This window comes from Oncorhynchus mykiss, chromosome 26 (assembly GCF_013265735.2).
Source record: "Oncorhynchus mykiss isolate Arlee chromosome 26, USDA_OmykA_1.1, whole genome shotgun sequence".
Taxonomy (NCBI): Eukaryota; Metazoa; Chordata; class Actinopteri; order Salmoniformes; family Salmonidae; genus Oncorhynchus; species Oncorhynchus mykiss.
The window spans coordinates 1,255,655-1,274,710 of NC_048590.1; the positions used below are offsets into that span (position 1 = coordinate 1,255,655).

General features: G+C 46.2%; 1 protein-coding gene across 2 annotated transcripts in view; it reads right to left on the reverse strand.

Annotated features, from left to right (window-relative positions):
• Window positions 1-19,056, reverse strand: part of LOC110513060 (NT-3 growth factor receptor) — a 150,614-nt gene that overhangs the window by 17,649 nt on the left and 113,909 nt on the right. For both annotated transcript variants that reach the window (XM_036964134.1, XM_036964135.1), the window contains exons 12-13: window positions 16,362-16,550; window positions 5,173-5,303 (exon numbers count right to left, since the gene is read on the reverse strand). In XM_036964134.1, the coding sequence (XP_036820029.1) occupies window positions 5,173-5,303; window positions 16,362-16,550 (320 nt within the window). The remainder of the gene's footprint in view (window positions 1-5,172; window positions 5,304-16,361; window positions 16,551-19,056) is intronic.

Here is a 19,056-nt window from a genome sequence, read left to right on the forward strand (position 1 = left end):
TCCTTTCCCACAACAGACACCGTTCCTTTCCCACAACAGACACCATTCCTTTCCCACAACACAACAGACACCGTTCCTTTCCCACAACAGACACCATTCCTTTCCCACAACAGACACCATTCCTTTCCCACCACACAACAGACACCGTTCCTTTCCCACAATAGACACCGTTCCTTTCTGACAACAGACACCATTCCTTTTCCACAACAGACACCATTCCTTTCCCACAACAGACACCGTTCCTTTCCCACAACAGACACCATTCCTTTCCCACCACACAACAGACACCGTTCCTTTCCCACAATAGACACCGTTCCTTTCCCACAACAGACACCATTCCTTTCACACAACAGACACCGTTCCTTTACCACAACACACACCATTCCTTTTCCACAATAGACACCGTTCCTTTCCCACAACAGACACCATTCCTTTCACACAACAGACACCATTCCTTTCCCACAATAGACTCCCACTGATTTGTTTTGCCAAACAAGCTCTATTTTTGTGTCCTCTGGTATATTCTAATGCTACATTGTATTTTCAACAAGCAACTATCAAGTTCTAACATGAATTAAAAACAATTTTCTCATAACAGTCTTAGTTTCATCAGCTATTGATATTCAATCTGTTTTCTGTTATCATATGTTGGACCAGAGTGAAACTATCTCTCCACCAGACTACCTATTGATCCCGGGGTGAGGAGGATTCACCATCTTCATCAAATGTTTTATTCATTTAATCTGCAAATAATTAGCAAAAAAAAGCATACTAGTATGCAAATGAACGTCTCTTACCGCTGCGATTCAGTAGGCTACTGACGAGTCACTCGCTTTAACATCCCCATCTGGCAAGTCCTGTTGGACTACATATTGAACAACTACAAATGAGGTCTAGAGTTTGGTTGTCCGGATGTGATACCTTGGACATATAACTATGTTGTATGATTAATGAATGGAGAGGACAGACGAGTTACATTACATTACTGTAACAGTACTGTGTCTGTTTGGGGGATCCCACCTAATGAGAACCATTTACCACAGACAGTACTGTGTCTGTTTGGGGGATCCCTCCTAATGAGATCCATTTACCACAGACAGTAGTGTGTCTGTTTGGGGGATCCCTCCTAATGAGATCCATTTACCACAGACAGTTGTAACAGTAGTGTGTCTGTTTGGGGGATCCCTCCTAATGAGATCCATTTACCACAGACAGTACTGTGTCTGTTTGGAGGATCCCTCCTAATGAGATCCATTTACCACAGACAGTTGTAACAGTAGTGTGTCTGTTTGGGGGATCCCTCCTAATGAGAACCATTTACCACAGACAGTACTGTGTCTGTTTGGGGGATCCCACCTAATGAGAACCATTTACCACAGACAGTAGTGTGTCTGTTTGGGGGATCCCACCTAATGAGAACCATTTACCACAGACAGTACTGTGTCTGTTTGGGGGATCCCTCCTAATGAGATCCATTTACCACAGACAGTAGTGTGTCTGTTAGGGGGATCCCTCCTAATGAGATCCATTTACCACAGACAGTACTGTGTCTGTTTGGGGGATCCCTCCTAATGAGATCCATTTACCACAGACAGCTGTAACAGTAGTGTGTCTGTTTGGAGGATCCCACCTAATGAGAACCATTTACCACAGACAGCTGTAACAGTAGTGTGTCTGTTTGGGGGATCCCACCTAATGAGAACCATTTACCACAGACAGTTGTAACAGTAGTGTGTCTGTTTGGGGGATCCCTCCTAATGAGATCCATTTACCACAGACAGTACTGTGTCTGTTTGGAGGATCCCACCTAATGAGAACCATTTACCACAGACAGTACTGTGTCTGTTTGGGGGATCCCTCCTAATGAGAACCATTTACCACAGACAGCTGTAACAGTAGTGTGTCTGTTTGGGGGATCCCTCCTAATGAGAACCATTTACCACAGACAGTAGTGTGTCTGTTTGGGGGATCCCACCTAATGAGAACCATTTACCACAGACAGTAGTGTGTCTGTTTGGGGGATCCCACCTAATGAGAACCATTTACCACAGACAGTACTGTGTCTGTTTGGGGGATCCCACCTAATGAGAACCATTTACCACAGACAGTAGTGTGTCTGTTTGGGGGATCCCACCTAATGAGAACCATTTACCACAGACAGTACTGTGTCTGTTTGGGGGATCCCTCCTAATGAGAACCATTTACCACAGACAGTAGTGTGTCTGTTTGGGGGATCCCTCCTAATGAGAACCATTTACCACAGACAGTACTGTGTCTGTTTGGGGGATCCCTCCTAATGAGAACCATTTACCACAGACAGTACTGTGTCTGTTTGGGGGATCCCACCTAATGAGATCCATTTACCACAGACAGCTGTAACAGTAGTGTGTCTGTTTGGGGGATCCCTCCTAATGAGAACCATTTACCACAGACAGTACTGTGTCTGTTTGGGGGATCCCTCCTAATGAGATCCATTTACCACAGACAGTACTGTGTCTGTTTGGGGGATCCCTCCTAATGAGATCCATTTACCACAGACAGCTGTAACAGTAGTGTGTCTGTTTGGGGGATCCCTCCTAATGAGATCCATTTACCACAGACAGCTGTAACAGTAGTGTGTCTGTTTGGGGGATCCCTCCTAATGAGAACCATTTACCACAGACAGTACTGTGTCTGTTTGGAGGATCCCTCCTAATGAGATCCATTTACCACAGACAGTACTGTGTCTGTTTGGGGGATCCCTCCTAATGAGATCCATTTACCACAGACAGTACTGTGTCTGTTTGGGGGATCCCTCCTAATGAGATCCATTTACCACAGACAGTTGTAACAGTAGTGTGTCTGTTTGGGGGATCCCTCCTAATGAGAACCATTTACCACAGACAGTACTGTGTCTGTTTGGAGGATCCCTCCTAATGAGAACCATTTACCACAGACAGTACTGTGTCTGTTTGGAGGATCCCACCTAATGAGAACCATTTACCACAGACAGCTGTAACAGTAGTGTGTCTGTTTGGGGGATCCCACCTAATGAGAACCATTTACCACAGACAGCTGTAACAGTAGTGTGTCTGTTTGGGGGATCCCTCCTAATGAGAACCATTTACCACAGACAGTTGTAACAGTAGTGTGTCTGTTTGGGGGATCCCTCCTAATGAGATCCATTTACCACAGACAGTACTGTGTCTGTTTGGAGGATCCCACCTAATGAGAACCATTTACCACAGACAGTACTGTGTCTGTTTGGGGGATCCCTCCTAATGAGAACCATTTACCACAGACAGTACTGTGTCTGTTTGGGGGATCCCTCCTAATGAGATCCATTTACCACAGACAGTACTCTGTCTGTTTGGGGGATCCCACCTAATGAGAACCATTTACCACAGACAGCTGTAACAGTAGTGTGTCTGTTTGGAGGATCCCACCTAATGAGAACCATTTACCACAGACAGTACTGTGTCTGTTTGGGGGATCCCTCCTAATGAGAACCATTTACCACAGACAGCTGTAACAGTAGTGTGTCTGTTTGGGGGATCCCTCCTAATGAGAACCATTTACCACAGACAGTAGTGTGTCTGTTTGGGGGATCCCACCTAATGAGAACCATTTACCACAGACAGTAGTGTGTCTGTTTGGGGGATCCCACCTAATGAGAACCATTTACCACAGACAGTACTGTGTCTGTTTGGGGGATCCCACCTAATGAGAACCATTTACCACAGACAGTAGTGTGTCTGTTTGGGGGATCCCACCTAATGAGAACCATTTACCACAGACAGTACTGTGTCTGTTTGGGGGATCCCTCCTAATGAGAACCATTTACCACAGACAGTAGTGTGTCTGTTTGGGGGATCCCTCCTAATGAGAACCATTTACCACAGACAGTACTGTGTCTGTTTGGGGGATCCCTCCTAATGAGAACCATTTACCACAGACAGTACTGTGTCTGTTTGGGGGATCCCACCTAATGAGATCCATTTACCACAGACAGCTGTAACAGTAGTGTGTCTGTTTGGGGGATCCCTCCTAATGAGAACCATTTACCACAGACAGTACTGTGTCTGTTTGGGGGATCCCTCCTAATGAGATCCATTTACCACAGACAGTACTGTGTCTGTTTGGGGGATCCCTCCTAATGAGATCCATTTACCACAGACAGCTGTAACAGTAGTGTGTCTGTTTGGGGGATCCCTCCTAATGAGATCCATTTACCACAGACAGCTGTAACAGTAGTGTGTCTGTTTGGGGGATCCCTCCTAATGAGAACCATTTACCACAGACAGTACTGTGTCTGTTTGGAGGATCCCTCCTAATGAGATCCATTTACCACAGACAGTACTGTGTCTGTTTGGGGGATCCCTCCTAATGAGATCCATTTACCACAGACAGTACTGTGTCTGTTTGGGGGATCCCTCCTAATGAGATCCATTTACCACAGACAGTTGTAACAGTAGTGTGTCTGTTTGGGGGATCCCTCCTAATGAGAACCATTTACCACAGACAGTACTGTGTCTGTTTGGAGGATCCCTCCTAATGAGAACCATTTACCACAGACAGTACTGTGTCTGTTTGGAGGATCCCACCTAATGAGAACCATTTACCACAGACAGCTGTAACAGTAGTGTGTCTGTTTGGGGGATCCCACCTAATGAGAACCATTTACCACAGACAGCTGTAACAGTAGTGTGTCTGTTTGGGGGATCCCACCTAATGAGAACCATTTACCACAGACAGCTGTAACAGTAGTGTGTCTGTTTGGGGGATCCCTCCTAATGAGAACCATTTACCACAGACAGTTGTAACAGTAGTGTGTCTGTTTGGGGGATCCCTCCTAATGAGATCCATTTACCACAGACAGTACTGTGTCTGTTTGGAGGATCCCACCTAATGAGAACCATTTACCACAGACAGTACTGTGTCTGTTTGGGGGATCCCTCCTAATGAGAACCATTTACCACAGACAGTACTGTGTCTGTTTGGGGGATCCCTCCTAATGAGATCCATTTACCACAGACAGTACTGTGTCTGTTTGGGGGATCCCACCTAATGAGAACCATTTACCACAGACAGCTGTAACAGTAGTGTGTCTGTTTGGAGGATCCCACCTAATGAGAACCATTTACCACAGACAGCTGTAACAGTAGTGTGTCTGTTTGGAGGATCCCTCCTTACCTTGACAGCCACCAGCATGGTATCCTTGGTGGGGATCAGGTTGTAGCACTCAGCCAGGAAGACCTTTCCGAACGCCCCCTCTCCCAGCTCCCTCTTCAGGAGGATGTCCCTGCGCTTAATGTGCTGTACGTCTGGGGACAAACACACACAGACAGAGTGAGTCTGGAGGGAGGGAGGGGGGGGACAAACACACACAGACAGAGTGAGTCTGGAGGGGGGGGGGACAAACACACAGACAGAGTGAGTCTGGAGGGAGGGGGGGGGGACAAACACACACAGACAGAGTGAGTCTGGAGGGGGGGGGGACAAACACACACAGACAGAGTGAGTCTGGAGGTGAGGGACAAACACACACAGACAGAGTGAGTCTGGAGGGAGGGGGGGGGGGACAAACACACACAGACAGAGTGAGTCTGGAGGGGAGGGACAAACACACACAGACAGAGTGAGTCTGGAGGGAGGGGGGACAAAGAGTGGTGGTGCTGTCTGATATAGAGTGGTGGTGCTGTCTGATATAGAGTGGTGGTGCTGTCTGACATAGAGTGGTGGTGCTGTTTGATATAGAGTGGTGGTGCTGTCTGATATCGAGTGGTGCTGTCTGATATAGAGTGGTGGTGTTGTCTGATGTAGAGTGGTGGTGCTGTCTGATATCGAGTGGTGGTGATGCTGTCTGATGTAGAGTGGTGGTGCTGTCTGAAATAGAGTGGTGGTGGTGTTGTCTGATATTGAGTGGTGGTGCTGCTGTCTGATATAGAGTGGTGGTGCTGTCTGATATAGAGTGGTGGTGCTGTCTGATATAGAGTGGTGGTGCTGTCTGCTATAGAGTGGTGGTGCTGTCTGATATAGGGTGGTGGTGCTGTCTGATATAGAGTGGTGGTGCTGTCTGATATAGTGGTGGTGCTGTCTGATATCGAGTGGTGTTGTCTGATATAGAGTGGTGGTGCTGTCTGACAGAGTGGTGGTGCTGTCTGACAGAGTGGTGGTGCTGTCTGATATAGAGTGGTGGTGCTGTCTGATATAGAGTGGTGGTGCTGTCTGATATAGAGTGGTGGTGCTTTCTGACAGCATGGTGGTGCTGCCTGATATAGTGATGGTGCTGTCTGATATAGTGGTGGTGCTGTCTGATATAGTGGTGGTGCTGTCTGATATAGAGTGGTGGTGCTTTCTGACAGAGTGGTGTTGCTGTCTGATATAGAGTGGTGATTCTTTCTGACAGAGTGGTGGTGCTGTCTGATATTGAGTGGTGGTGTTGTCTGAAATAGAGTGGTGGTGCTGTCTGATATAGAGTGGTGGTGCTGTCTGATATCGAGTGGTGGTGTTGTCTGATGTAGAGTGGTGGTGCTGTCTGATATAGAGTGGTGGTAGTGCTGTCTGATGTAGAGTGGTGGTGCTGTCTGATTTCGAGTGGTGGTGGGGCTGTCTGATATAGAGTGGTGTTGTCTGATATAGAGTGGTGGTGGTGCTGTCTGATGTAGAGTGGTGGTGTTGTATGATATAGAGTGGTGGTGGTGCTGTCTGATGTAGAGTGGTGGTGTTGTCTGATATCGAGTGGTGGTGGTGCTGTCTGATATAGAGTGGTGGTGCTGTCTGATACAGAGTGGTGGTGCAGTCTGATATAGAGTGGTGGTGGTGCTGTCTGATATCGAGTGGTGGTGCTGTCTGACATACAGTGGTGGTGGTGTCTGATAGAGTGGTGGTGCTGTCTGGTATAGAGTGGTGGTGCTGTCTGATATAGAGTGGTGGTGGTGTTGTCTGATATAGTGTGGTGGTGTTTTCTGATATAGAGTGGTGGTGGTAGTGTCTGATATCGAGTGGTGGTGGTGCTGTCTGATATAGAGTGGTGGTGCTGTCTGATATAGAGTAGTGGTGCTGTCTGATATAGAGTAGTGGTGCTGTCTGATATAGAGTGGTGGTGGTGCTGTCTGATATAGAGTGGTGGTGCTGTCTGATATAGAGTAGTGGTGCTGTCTGATATAGTAGTGATGCTGTCTGATATAGAGTAGTGGTGCTGTCTGATATAGAGTGGTGGTGCTGTCTGATATAGAGTGGTGGGGCTGTCTGATATAGAGTGGTGGTGCTGTCTGATATAGAGTAGTGGTGCTGTCTGATATAGAGTGGTGGGGCTGTCTGATATAGAGTGGTGGGGCTGTCTGATATAGAGTGGTGGTGCTGTCTGATATAGAGTAGTGGTGCTGTCTGATATAGAGTAGTGGTGCTCTCTGATATAGAGTGGTGGGGCTGTCTGATATAGAGTGGTGGTGCTGTCTGATATAGAGTGGTGGTGGGGCTGTCTGATATAGAGTGGTGGTGGTGCTGTCTGATATAGAGTAGTGGTGCTGTCTGATATAGAGTGGTGGGGCTGTCTGATATAGAGTGGTGGTGCTGTCTGATATAGAGTGGTGGTGGTGCTGTCTGATATAGTGGTGGTGCTCTCTGATATAGAGTGGTGGGGCTGTCTGATATAGAGTGGTGGGGCTGTCTGATATAGAGTGGTGGGGCTGTCTGATATAGAGTGGTGGTGCTGTCTGATATAGATTAGTGGTGCTGTCTGATATAGAGTGGTGGGGCTGTCTGATATAGAGTGGTGGTGGTGCTGTCTGATATAGTGGTGGTGCTCTCTGATATAGAGTAGTGGTGCTGTCTGATATAGAGTAGTGGTGCTCTCTGATATAGAGTAGTGGGGCTGTCTGATATAGAGTGGTGGTGGTGCTGTCTGATATAGTGGTGGTTTTGTCTGATATAGTGGTGGGGCTGTCTGATATAGAGTGGTGGTGGTGCTGTCTGATATAGTGGTGGTTTTGTCTGATATAGTGGTGGTGCTGTCTAATATAGAGTGGTGGTGCTGTCTGATATAGTGGTGGTGCTGTCTGATATAGTGGTGGTGTTGTCTGATATAGAGTAGTGGTGCTGTCTGATATAGAGTAGTGGTGCTGTCTGATATAGAGTAGTGGTGCTGTCTGATATAGAGTAGTGGTGCTGTCTGATATAGAGTGGTGGTGCTGTCTGATATAGAGTAGTGGTGCTCTCTGATATAGAGTAGTGGTGCTGTCTGATATAGAGTAGTGGTGCTGTCTGATATAGAGTAGTGGTGCTGTCTGATATAGAGTAGTGGTGCTCTCTGATATAGAGTAGTGGTGCTGTCTGATATAGAGTGGTGGTGCTGTCTGATATAGAGTAGTGGTGCTCTCTGATATAGAGTGGTGGTGCTGTCTGATATAGAGTGGTGGTGCTGTCTGATATAGAGTAGTGGTGCTCTCTGATATAGAGTAGTGGTGCTGTCTGATATAGAGTGGTGGTGGTGCTGTCTGATGTAGAGTGGTGGTGGTGCTGTCTGATGTAGAGTGGTGGTGGTGCTGTCTGATATAGAGTGGTGGGGCTGTCTGATATAGAGTGGTGGTGGTGCTGTCTGATGTAGAGTGGTGGTGCTGTCTGATATAGAGTGGTGGTGCTGTCTGATATAGAGTGGTGGTGGTGCTGTCTGATATAGAGTGGTGGGGCTGTCTGATATAGAGTGGTGGTGGTGCTGTCTGATATAGTGGTGGTTTTGTCTGATATAGTGGTGGTGCTGTCTAATATAGAGTGGTGCTGCCTGATATAGAGTGGTGGTGTTGTCTGATATAGTGGTGGTGCTGCCTGATATAGAGTGGTGGTGTTGTCTGATATAGTGGTGGTGCTGTCTGATATAGAGTGGTGGTGTTGTCTGATATAGAGTGGTGGTGCTGTCTGATATAGAGTGGTGGTGGTGCTGTCTGATATAGTGGTGGTTTTGTCTGATATAGTGGTGGTGCTGTCTGATATAGAGTGGTGGTGTTGTCTGATATAGAGTGGTGGGGCTGTCTGATATAGAGTGGTGGTGGTGCTGTCTGATATAGTGGTGGTTTTGTCTGATATAGTGGTGGTGCTGTCTGATATAGAGTGGTGGTTGCTCTCTGATATAGTGGTGGTGTTGTCTGATATAGTGGTGGTGCTGTCTGATATAGAGTGGTGGTGGTGCTGTCTGATATAGAGTGGTGGTGCTGTCTGATATAGAGTGGTGGTGTTGTCTGATATAGAGTGGTGGTGCTGTCTGATATAGAGTGGTGGTGGTGCTGTCTGATATAGTGGTGGTTTTGTCTGATATAGTGGTGGTGCTGTCTGATATAGAGTGGTGGTTGCTCTCTGATATAGTGGTGGTGTTGTCTGATATAGTGGTGATGCTGTCTGATATAGATTGGTGGTTGTGCTGTCTGATATAGAGTGGTGGTGCTGTCTGATACAGAGTGGTGGTGCATTCTGATATAGAGTGGTGGTGGTGCTGTCTGATATCGAGTGGTGGTGCTGTCTGACATAGAGTGGTGGTGTTGTCTGATATAGAGTGGTGGTGCTGTCTGGTATAGAGTGGTGGTGCTGTCTGATATATAGTGGTGGTGCTGTCTGATATAGTGGTGGTGCTGTCTGATATAGAGTGGTGGTGTTGTCTGATATAGAGTGGTGGTGCTGTCTGATATAGAGTGGTGGTGGTGCTGTCTGATATAGTGGTGGTTTTGTCTGATATAGTGGTGGTGCTGTCTGATATAGAGTGGTGGTTGCTCTCTGATATAGTGGTGGTGTTGTCTGATATAGTGGTGGTGCTGTCTGATATAGAGTGGTGGTTGTGCTGTCTGATATAGAGTGGTGGTGCTGTCTGATACAGAGTGGTGGTGCATTCTGATATAGAGTGGTGGTGGTGCTGTCTGATATAGAGTGGTGGTGCTGTCTGACATAGAGTGGTTGTGCTGTCTGATATAGAGTGGTGGTGCTGTCTGATACAGAGTGGTGGTGCATTCTGATATAGAGTGGTGGTGGTGCTGTCTGATATCGAGTGGTGGTGCTGTCTGGTATAGAGTGGTGGTGCTGTCTGATATAGAGTGGTGGTGGTGTTGTCTTATATAGAGTGGTGGTGCTGTCTGATATAGTGGTGGTGCTGTCTGATATAGAGTGGTGGTGCTGTCTGATATAGAGTGGTGGTGGTGTTGTCTGATATAGAGTGGTGGTGTTTTCTGATATAGAGTAGTGGTGGTGCAGTCTGATATAGAGTGGTGGTGTTGTCTTATATAGAGTGGTGGTGGTGCTGTCTGATATCGAGTGGTGGTGCTGTCTGACATAGAGTGGTGGTGTTGTCTGATATAGAGTGGTGGTGCTGTCTGGTATAGAGTGGTGGTGCTGTCTGATATAGAGTGCTGGTGCTGTCTGATATAGTGGTGGTGCTGTCTGATATAGAGTGGTGGTGTTGTCTGATATAGAGTGGTGGTGCAGTCTGATATAGAGTGGTGGTGGTGTTCTCTGATATAGAGTGGTGGTGTTTTCTGATATAGAGTGGTGGTGCTCTCTGATATAGTGGTGGTGTTGTCTGATATAGTGGTGGTGCTGTCTGATATAGAGTGGTGGTGTTGTCTGATATAGAGTGGTGGTGCTGTCTGATATAGATTGGTGCTGTCTGATATCGAGTGGTGGTGTTGTCTGATATAGAGTGGTGGTGGTGCTGTCTGATGTAGAGTGGTGGTGTTGTCTGATATAGAGTGGTGGTGCTGTCTGATATAGAGTGGTGGTGCTGTCTGATATAGAGTGGTGGTGTTGTCTTATACAGAGTGGTGGTGCAGTCTGATATAGAGTGGTGGTGGTGCTGTCTGATATCGAGTGGTGCTGCTGTCTGACATAGAGTGGTGGTGTTGTCTGATATAGAGTGGTGGTGCTGTCTGGTATAGAGTGGTGGTGCTGTCTGATATAGAGTGGTGGTGCTGTCTGATATAGTGGTGGTGCTGTCTGATATAGAGTGGTGGTGTTCTCTGATAGAGTGGTGGTGCTGTCTGATATAGATTGGTGGTGGTGTTGTCTGATATAGAGTGATGGTGTTGTCTGATATAGAGTGGTGGTGGTGCTGTCTGATATAGTGGTGGTGTTGTCTGATATAGTGGTGGTGCTGTCTGATATAGAGTGGTGGTGCTGTCTGATATAGAGTGGTGGTGCTGTCTGATATAGAGTGGTGCTGTCTGATATAGAGTGGTGGTGGTGCTGTCTGATATAGAGTGGTGGTGCTGTCTGATATAGAGTGGTGGTGCTGTCTGATATCGAGTGGTGCTGTCTGATATAGAGTGGTGGTGGTGCTGTCTGATATCGAGTGGTGGTGGTGCTGTCTGATATAGAGTGGTGGTGCTGTCTGATATAGAGTGGTGGTGCTGTCTGATACAGAGTGGTGCTGTTTGATATCGAGTGGTGGTGTTGTCTGATGTAGAGTGGTGGTGCTGTCTGATATAGAGTGGTGGTAGTGCTGTCTGATGTAGAGTGGTGGTGCTGTCTGATTTCGAGTGGTGGTGGGGCTGTCTGATATAGAGTTGTGCTGTCTGATATAGAGTCGTGGTGCTGTCTGATATCGAGTGGTGGTGGTGCTGTCTGATATAGAGTTGTGCTGTCTGATATAGAGTCGTGGTGCTGTCTGATATACAGTGGGGCTGTCTGATATAGAATGGTGGTGTTGTCTGATATAGAGTGGTGGTGGTGCTGTCTGATGTAGAGTGGTGGTGTTGTCTGATATAGAGTGGTGGTGGTGTTGTCTGATATAGAGTGGTGGTGATGTCTGATACAGAGTGGTGCTGTCTGATATAGAGTGGTGGTGTTGTCTGATATAGAGTGGTGGTGGTGCTGTCTGATATAGAGTGGTGGTGCTGTCTGACAGAGTGGTGGTGTTGTCTGATATAGAGTGGTTGTGCTGTCTGATATAGAGTGGTGGTGCTGTCTGATATAGAGTGGTGGTGCTGTCTTATATAGAGTGGTGGTGGTGCTGTCTGATATCGAGTGGTGGTGCTGTTTGATATAGAGTGGTGGTGATGTCTGATGTAGAGTGGTGGTGCTGTCTGATAGAGAGTGGTGGTGCTGTCTGATGTAGAGTGGTGGTGCTGTCTGACATAGAGTGGTGGTGCTGTCTGATATAGAGTGGTGGTGCTGTCTGATATAGAGTGGTGGTGCTGTCTAAAGAAGATGATAAACTCGAATGGGACCCTATTCCCTACATAGTGCACTTCTTTAGACCTGAGCCCTATTCCCTACATAGTGCACTACTTTAGACCAGAGCCCTATTCCCTACATAGTGCACTACTTTAGACCAGAGCCCTATTCCCTACATAGTGCACTACTTTAGACCAGAGCCCTATTCCCTATATTGTGGTACTACTATAGACCAGAGACCTATTCCCTATATAGTGGCACTACTTTAGACCAGAGCCCTATTCCCTACATAGTGCACTACTTTAGACCAGAGCCCTATTCCTACTGTTGACCAGGGCCCATTAAGTTCTGGTCAAAAGTAGTTCACTAGAATAGGTTGTAATTTTGGCCTGTATGATGACGTACCTCTGTAGAGCAGAGTCACTAAACCCCTCTCTGCCTGAGGACACATACTCTTTTAAAGGAAAGATAACCAGCTGAGACGCAGATGGTGAATTCCTCCTGAAACTCATATTTCCAACTGGGAAATTATGTTTACATTCATTCCAATTAGAGAGGAAGGGAGCTTAGCCAAACCAGTTTTATATAGGCCTACGTTCCAAATGGTAAACCATTCCCTACATAGTGTACTACTTTTGAAAAGAGCCCTGGAGGAGTGCACTATGTAGGGAATAGGGTGCCATTAGGGAATCGTTTTTACTGTACTTATGCAGACTGATCAAAGAGTGTCTAAGATCAATACCCAGCCTGCCCTGCTCTTCAGATAGCACATCACTGAGGAAAATGAGTGTCTAAGATCAATACCCAGCGTGCTCTGCTCTTCAGATAGCACAGTATATAGGACTAGTCCACTACGTAGGGAACAGGGTGCCCTTTGGGATACAAGCCTAACTCCCTGAGATCTGAGAGTCGGAAATAGAAAGGAAGGAATCAAGCATTAGTTCTGGTGATTGGCAGAGGAACTAACCAACTGGGCCTCTGAATTAGTCTGGTGATTGGCAGAGGAACTAACTAACTGGGCCTCTGAATTAGTCTGGTGATTGAAAGAGGAACTAACTAACTGGGCCTCTGAATTAGTCTGGTGATTGGCAGAGTAACTAACTAACTGGGCCTCTGAATTAGTCTGGTGATTGGCAGAGGAACTAACTAACTGGGCCTCTGAATTAGTCTGGTGATTGGCAGAGTAACTAACTAACTGGGCCTCTGAATTAGTCTGGTGATTGGCAGAGTAACTAACTAACTGGGCCTCTGAATTAGTCTGGTGATTGGCAGAGGAACTAACTAACTGGGCCTCTGAATTAGTCTGGTGATTGGCAGAGGAACTAACTAACTGGGCCTCTGAATTAGTCTGGTGATTGGCAGAGGAACTAACTAACTGGGCCTCTGAATTAGTCTGGTGATTGGCAGAGGAACTAACTAACTGGGCCTCTGAATTAGTCTGGTGATTGGCAGAGGAACTAACTAACTGGGCCTCTGAATTAGTCTGGTGATTGGCAGAGTAACTAATTAACTGGGTCTCTGAATTAGTCTGGTGATTGGCAGAGGAACTAACTAACTGGGCCTCTGAATTAGTCTGGTGATTGGCAGAGGAACTAACTAACTGGGCCTCTGAATTAGTCTGGTGATTGGCAGAGGAACTAACTAACTGGGCCTCTGAATTAGTCTGGTGATTGGCAGAGTAACTAACTAACTGGGCCTCTGAATTAGTCTGGTGATTGGCAGAGGAACTAACTAACTGGGCCTCTGAATTAGTCTGGTGATTGGCAGAGGAACTAACTAACTGGGCCTCTGAATTAGTCTGGTGATTGGCAGAGGAACTAACTAACTGGGCCTCTGAATTAGTCTGGTGATTGGCAGAGTAACTAACTAACTGGGCCTCTGAATTAGTCTGGTGATTGGCAGAGGAACTAACTAACTGGGCCTCTGAATTAGTCTGGTGATTGGCAGAGGAACTAACCAACTGGGCCTCTGAATTAGTCTGGTGATTGGCAGAGGAACTAACTAACTGGGCCTCTGAATTAGTCTGGTGATTGGCAGAGGAACTAACTAATTGGGCCTCTGAATTAGTCTGGTGATTGGCAGAGTAACTAACTAACTGGGTCTCTGAATTATTCTGGAGATTGGCAGAGGAACTAACTAACTGGGCCTCTGAATTAGTCTGGTGATTGGCAGAGGAACTAACTAACTGGGCCTCTGAATTAGTCTGGTGATTGGCAGAGGAACTAACTAACTGGGCCTCTGAATTAGTCTGGTGATTGGCAGAGGAACTAACTAACTGGGCCTCTGAATTAGTCTGGTGATTGGCAGAGGAACTAACTAACTGGGCCTCTGAATTAGTCTGGTGATTGGCAGAGGAACTAACTAACTGGGCCTCTGAATTAGTCTGGTGATTGGCAGAGGAACTAACTAACTGGGCCTCTGAATTAGTCTGGTCCAAGTACTTTCAGAACTGATATTTAATTGAGAAAAATACAACAAAATATCAAATTATTTAAGATATTAATTCAAAACCTTTCGTGGTGAGGAATACACAGGAGATGAACAATGGAAACAAATGAAACCAAACTGAAATGCTTGAATTAGCATAAGTATGGGAAGTGGCCAAGGCTACATTCTGGTGTTTCAAGACCAGAGAAATACCCTATACATACTAAAGTTTTGAGTATATTCAAATGAGTGGATTTGGCTATTTCAGCCACACCCGTTGCTGACAGGTGTATCAACTCCAGCACACCGCCATGCAATCTCCATAGACAAACATTGGCAGTAGAATGGCCTTACTGAGGAGCTCAGTGACTTTCAACATGGCACCGTCATAGGATGCCATCTTTCCAAAAAGTCAGTTCATCAAATTTCTGCCCTGCTAGAGCTGCCCGGTCAACTGTAAGTGCTGTTATTGTGAAGTGGAAACATCTAGGAGCAACAGCTGTGAAGTGCTAGGCCACACAAGCTCACAGAACGGGACCGCTGAGTGCTGAAGCGCGTAGCATGTAAAAATAGTCGGTACTCGGTTGCAACACTCACTACCGAGTTACCAAACTGCCTCTAGAAGCAACGTCAGCACAAGAACTGTCTGTCGGGAGCTTGATGAAATGGATTTCCATGTCCGAGCAGCATCACACAAGCCTAAGATCACCATGCGCAATGCCAAGCGTTGGCTGGAGTGGTGTAAAGCTTTCCGCCATTGAACTCTGGAGCAGTGGAAACTCGTTATCTGGAGTGATGAATCACACTTCACCATCTGGCAGTTCGACAGACGAATCTGGGTTTGGCGGATTTCAGGAGAACCCTACCTGCCCCAATGCATAGTGCCAACTGTAAAGTTTGGTGGAGGAGGAATAATGTTAATAATGATGGGCTGTTTTTCATGGTTCGGACCCCTTAGTTCCAGTGAAGGGAAATCGTAACACTACAGCATACAGTGACATTCTAGACAATTCTGTGCTTCCAACTTTGTGGTAACAGTTTGGGAAGGCCCTTTCCTGTTTCAGCATGACAATGCCCCTATGCACAAAGCGAGGTCCATACAGAAATGGTTTGTTGAGATCTGTGTGGAAGAACTTGACCGGCCTGCGCAGAGCCCTGACCTCAATCCCATTGGGATGAATTGGAACGCCGACTACGAGCCAGGCCTAATCACCCCCAACATCAGTGCCCAACCTCACAAACTCTATTCTGGCTGAATGGAAGCAAGTCCCCGCAGCATGGTTCCAACAACTAGTAGAGAGAGAAAGACAGAGAGACAGAGAGAGAGAGTGAGAGAGAGAGAGAGAGACAGAGAGAGACAGAGAGAGACAGAGAGAGACAGAGAGAGACAGAGAGAGAGACAGAGAGAGGGCCAGAGAGAGAGAGAGAGGGACAGAGAGAGGGACAGAGAGAGAGTGGGACAGAGAGATAGGGACAGAGAGAGAGAGAGAGGGACAGAGAGATAGGGACAGAGAGAGAGAGAGAGGGACAGAGAGATAGGGACAGAGAGAGAGAGAGAGGGACAGAGAGAGAGAGAGGGGGCGACAGAGAGAGAGAGAGAAAGAGAGCGAGAGAGAGAGAGAGAGACAGAGACAGAGATAGACAGAGAGAGAGACAGAGAGAGGGACAGAGAGACAGAGAGAGAGAGAGAGAGAGAGAGAGACAGAGAGAGAGAGACAGAGAGAGCGAGAGAGACAGAGAGAGGGAGAGAGAGAGAGAGAGAGAGAGAGAGAGAGAGAGAGTGAGAGAGAGAGAGTACTTACAGGTGGTGGGTGTGTTGCAGTCGTGTCCGTGTCTGAAGTACTGTGGTTTCTCTATAACAGGTATATGGGTCATTCCTATAACCACCTCGTCAGCCTCGCCGTTGAGGGTACAGGGTGTGATGATGCCATGGTTGACGTGATGAAGAGGACTGGCAGAGTCTTCCTCACCACTGATCGCCGCCACCGGCCCTTGAAGAGGAAGACAAAGTTAATAAATCGAATAAATATAAAGCCCTTTTTTACATCAGCAGTCGTCACAAAGTGCTTTACAGTTATGTAGCCGAAGGCCTGCAGAACCACAACACATGGAAATCTCTTTAACCACAATTGGAGCATTTTTTATGTAATATATCTCTCTATATACTAAGCAATGTTTAACTCTTAGCTGTGTCTGAGGCAGTTTAGCAATCTGTACGTTTTCTCAGGTCAATCTGGACAGTTTTGAAATTCCCCACCATCTTCCTAGTGTGTCAGTACACCGTAATGTCCCATCTTCGATCAATCCCTGAAAATCTGTTTTTGTTTCTCCAGCTTGGCAGTACCGGAGCCAGTCTCTGTATCATCAGTGAGTCACAGGCTCACAATGTGCACTCTGACAGCCTTCATATTCTGAGAGGACGGAAAATAACAACCGAGAGGAAGGGAAAGGACATCCAAGAGGATGGAAAATAACAACCGAGAGGAAGGGAAAGGACATCCAAGAGGATGGAAAATAACAACCGAGAGGAAGGGAAAAAACATCCAAGAGGAAGGAAATAACATCCAAGAGGAAGAAAAATAACATCCAGAATGACAGGGTGATATTGGAGCTGATTAGTGAGAGAATGACAGGGTGATATTGGAGCTGATTAGTGAGAGAATGACAGGGTGATATTGGAGCTGATTAGTGAGAGAATGACAGGGTGATATTGGAGCTGATTTAGTGACATAATGACAGGGTGATATTGGAGCTGATTAGTGAGAGAATGACAGGGTGATATTGGAGCTGATTAGTGAGAGAATGACAGGGTGATATTGGAGCTGATTTAGTTAGAGAATGACAGGGTGATATTGGAGCTGATTAGTGAGAGAATGACAGGGTGATATTGGAGCTGATTTAGTTAGAGAATGACAGGGTGATATTGGAGCTGATTTAGTTAGAGAATGACAGGGTGATATTGGAGCTGATTTAGTTAGAGAATGACAGGGTGATATTGGAGCTGATTTAGTTAGAGAATGACAGGGTGATATTGGAGCTGATTAGTGAGAGAATGACAGGGTGATATTGGAGCTGATTTAGTGAGAGAATGACAGGGTGATATTGGAGCTGATTTAGTGAGAGAATGACAGGGTGATATTGGAGCTGATTTAGTGACAATGACAGGGTGATATTGGAGCTGATTTAGTGAGAGAATGACAGGGTGATATTGGAGCTGATTTAGTGACAATGACAGGGTGATATTGGAGCTGATTTAGTGAGAGAATGACAGGGTGATATTGGAGCTGATTTAGTGACATAATGACAGGGTGATATTGGAGCTGATTTAGTGACAATGACAGGGTGATATTGGAGCTGATTTAGTGAGAGAATGACAGGGTGATATTGGAGCTGATTTAGTGACAATGACAGGGTGATATTGGAGCTGATTTAGTGAGGGAATGACAGGGTGATATTAGAGCTGATTTAGTGACAATGACAGGGTGATATTGGAGCTGATTTAGTGACAATGACAGGGTGATATTGGAGCTGATTTAGTGAGAGAATGACAGGGTGATATTGGAGCTGATTTAGTGACAATGACAGGATGATATTGGAGTTGATTTAGCGAGAGAATGACAGGGTGATATTGGAGTTGATTCAGGTAGAGAATGACAGGGTGATATTGGAGCTGATTTAGTGACATAATGACAGGGTGATATTGGCGCTGATTTAGTGACATAATGACAGGGTGATATTGGAGTTGATTCAGGTAGAGAATGACAGGGTGATATTGGAGCTGATTTAGTGACATAATGACAGGGTGATATTGGAGTTGATTCAGGTAGAGAATGACAGGGTGATATTGGAGCTGATTTAGTGACATAATGACAGGGTGATATTGGAGTTGATTCAGGTAGAGAATGACAGGGTGATATTGGAGCTGATTTAGTGAGAGAATGACAGGGTGATATTGGAGTTGATTTAGCGAGAGAATGACAGGGTGATATTGGAGTTGATTCAGGTAGAGAATGACAGGGTGATATTGGAGCTGATTTAGTGAGAGAATGACAGGGTGATATTGGAGCTGATTTAGCGAGAGAATGACAGGGTGATATTGGAGCTGATTCAGGTAGAGAATGACAGGGTGATATTGGAGCTTATTTAGTGACATAATGACAGGGTGATATTGGAGTTGATTCAGGTAGAGAATGACAGGGTGATATTGGAGCTGATTTAGTGAGAGAATGACAGGGTGATATTGGAGCTGATTTAGTGACATAATGACAGGGTGATATTGGAGCTGATTCAGGTAGAGAATGACAGGGTGATATTGGAGCTGATTTAGTGAGGGAATGACAGGGTGATATTAGAGCTGATTTAGTGACAATGACAGGGTGATATTGGAGCTGATTTAGTGACATAATGACAGGATGATATTGGAGCTGATTTAGTGACATAATGACAGGGTGATATTGGAGCTGATTTAGCGAGAGAATGACAGGGTGATATTGGAGT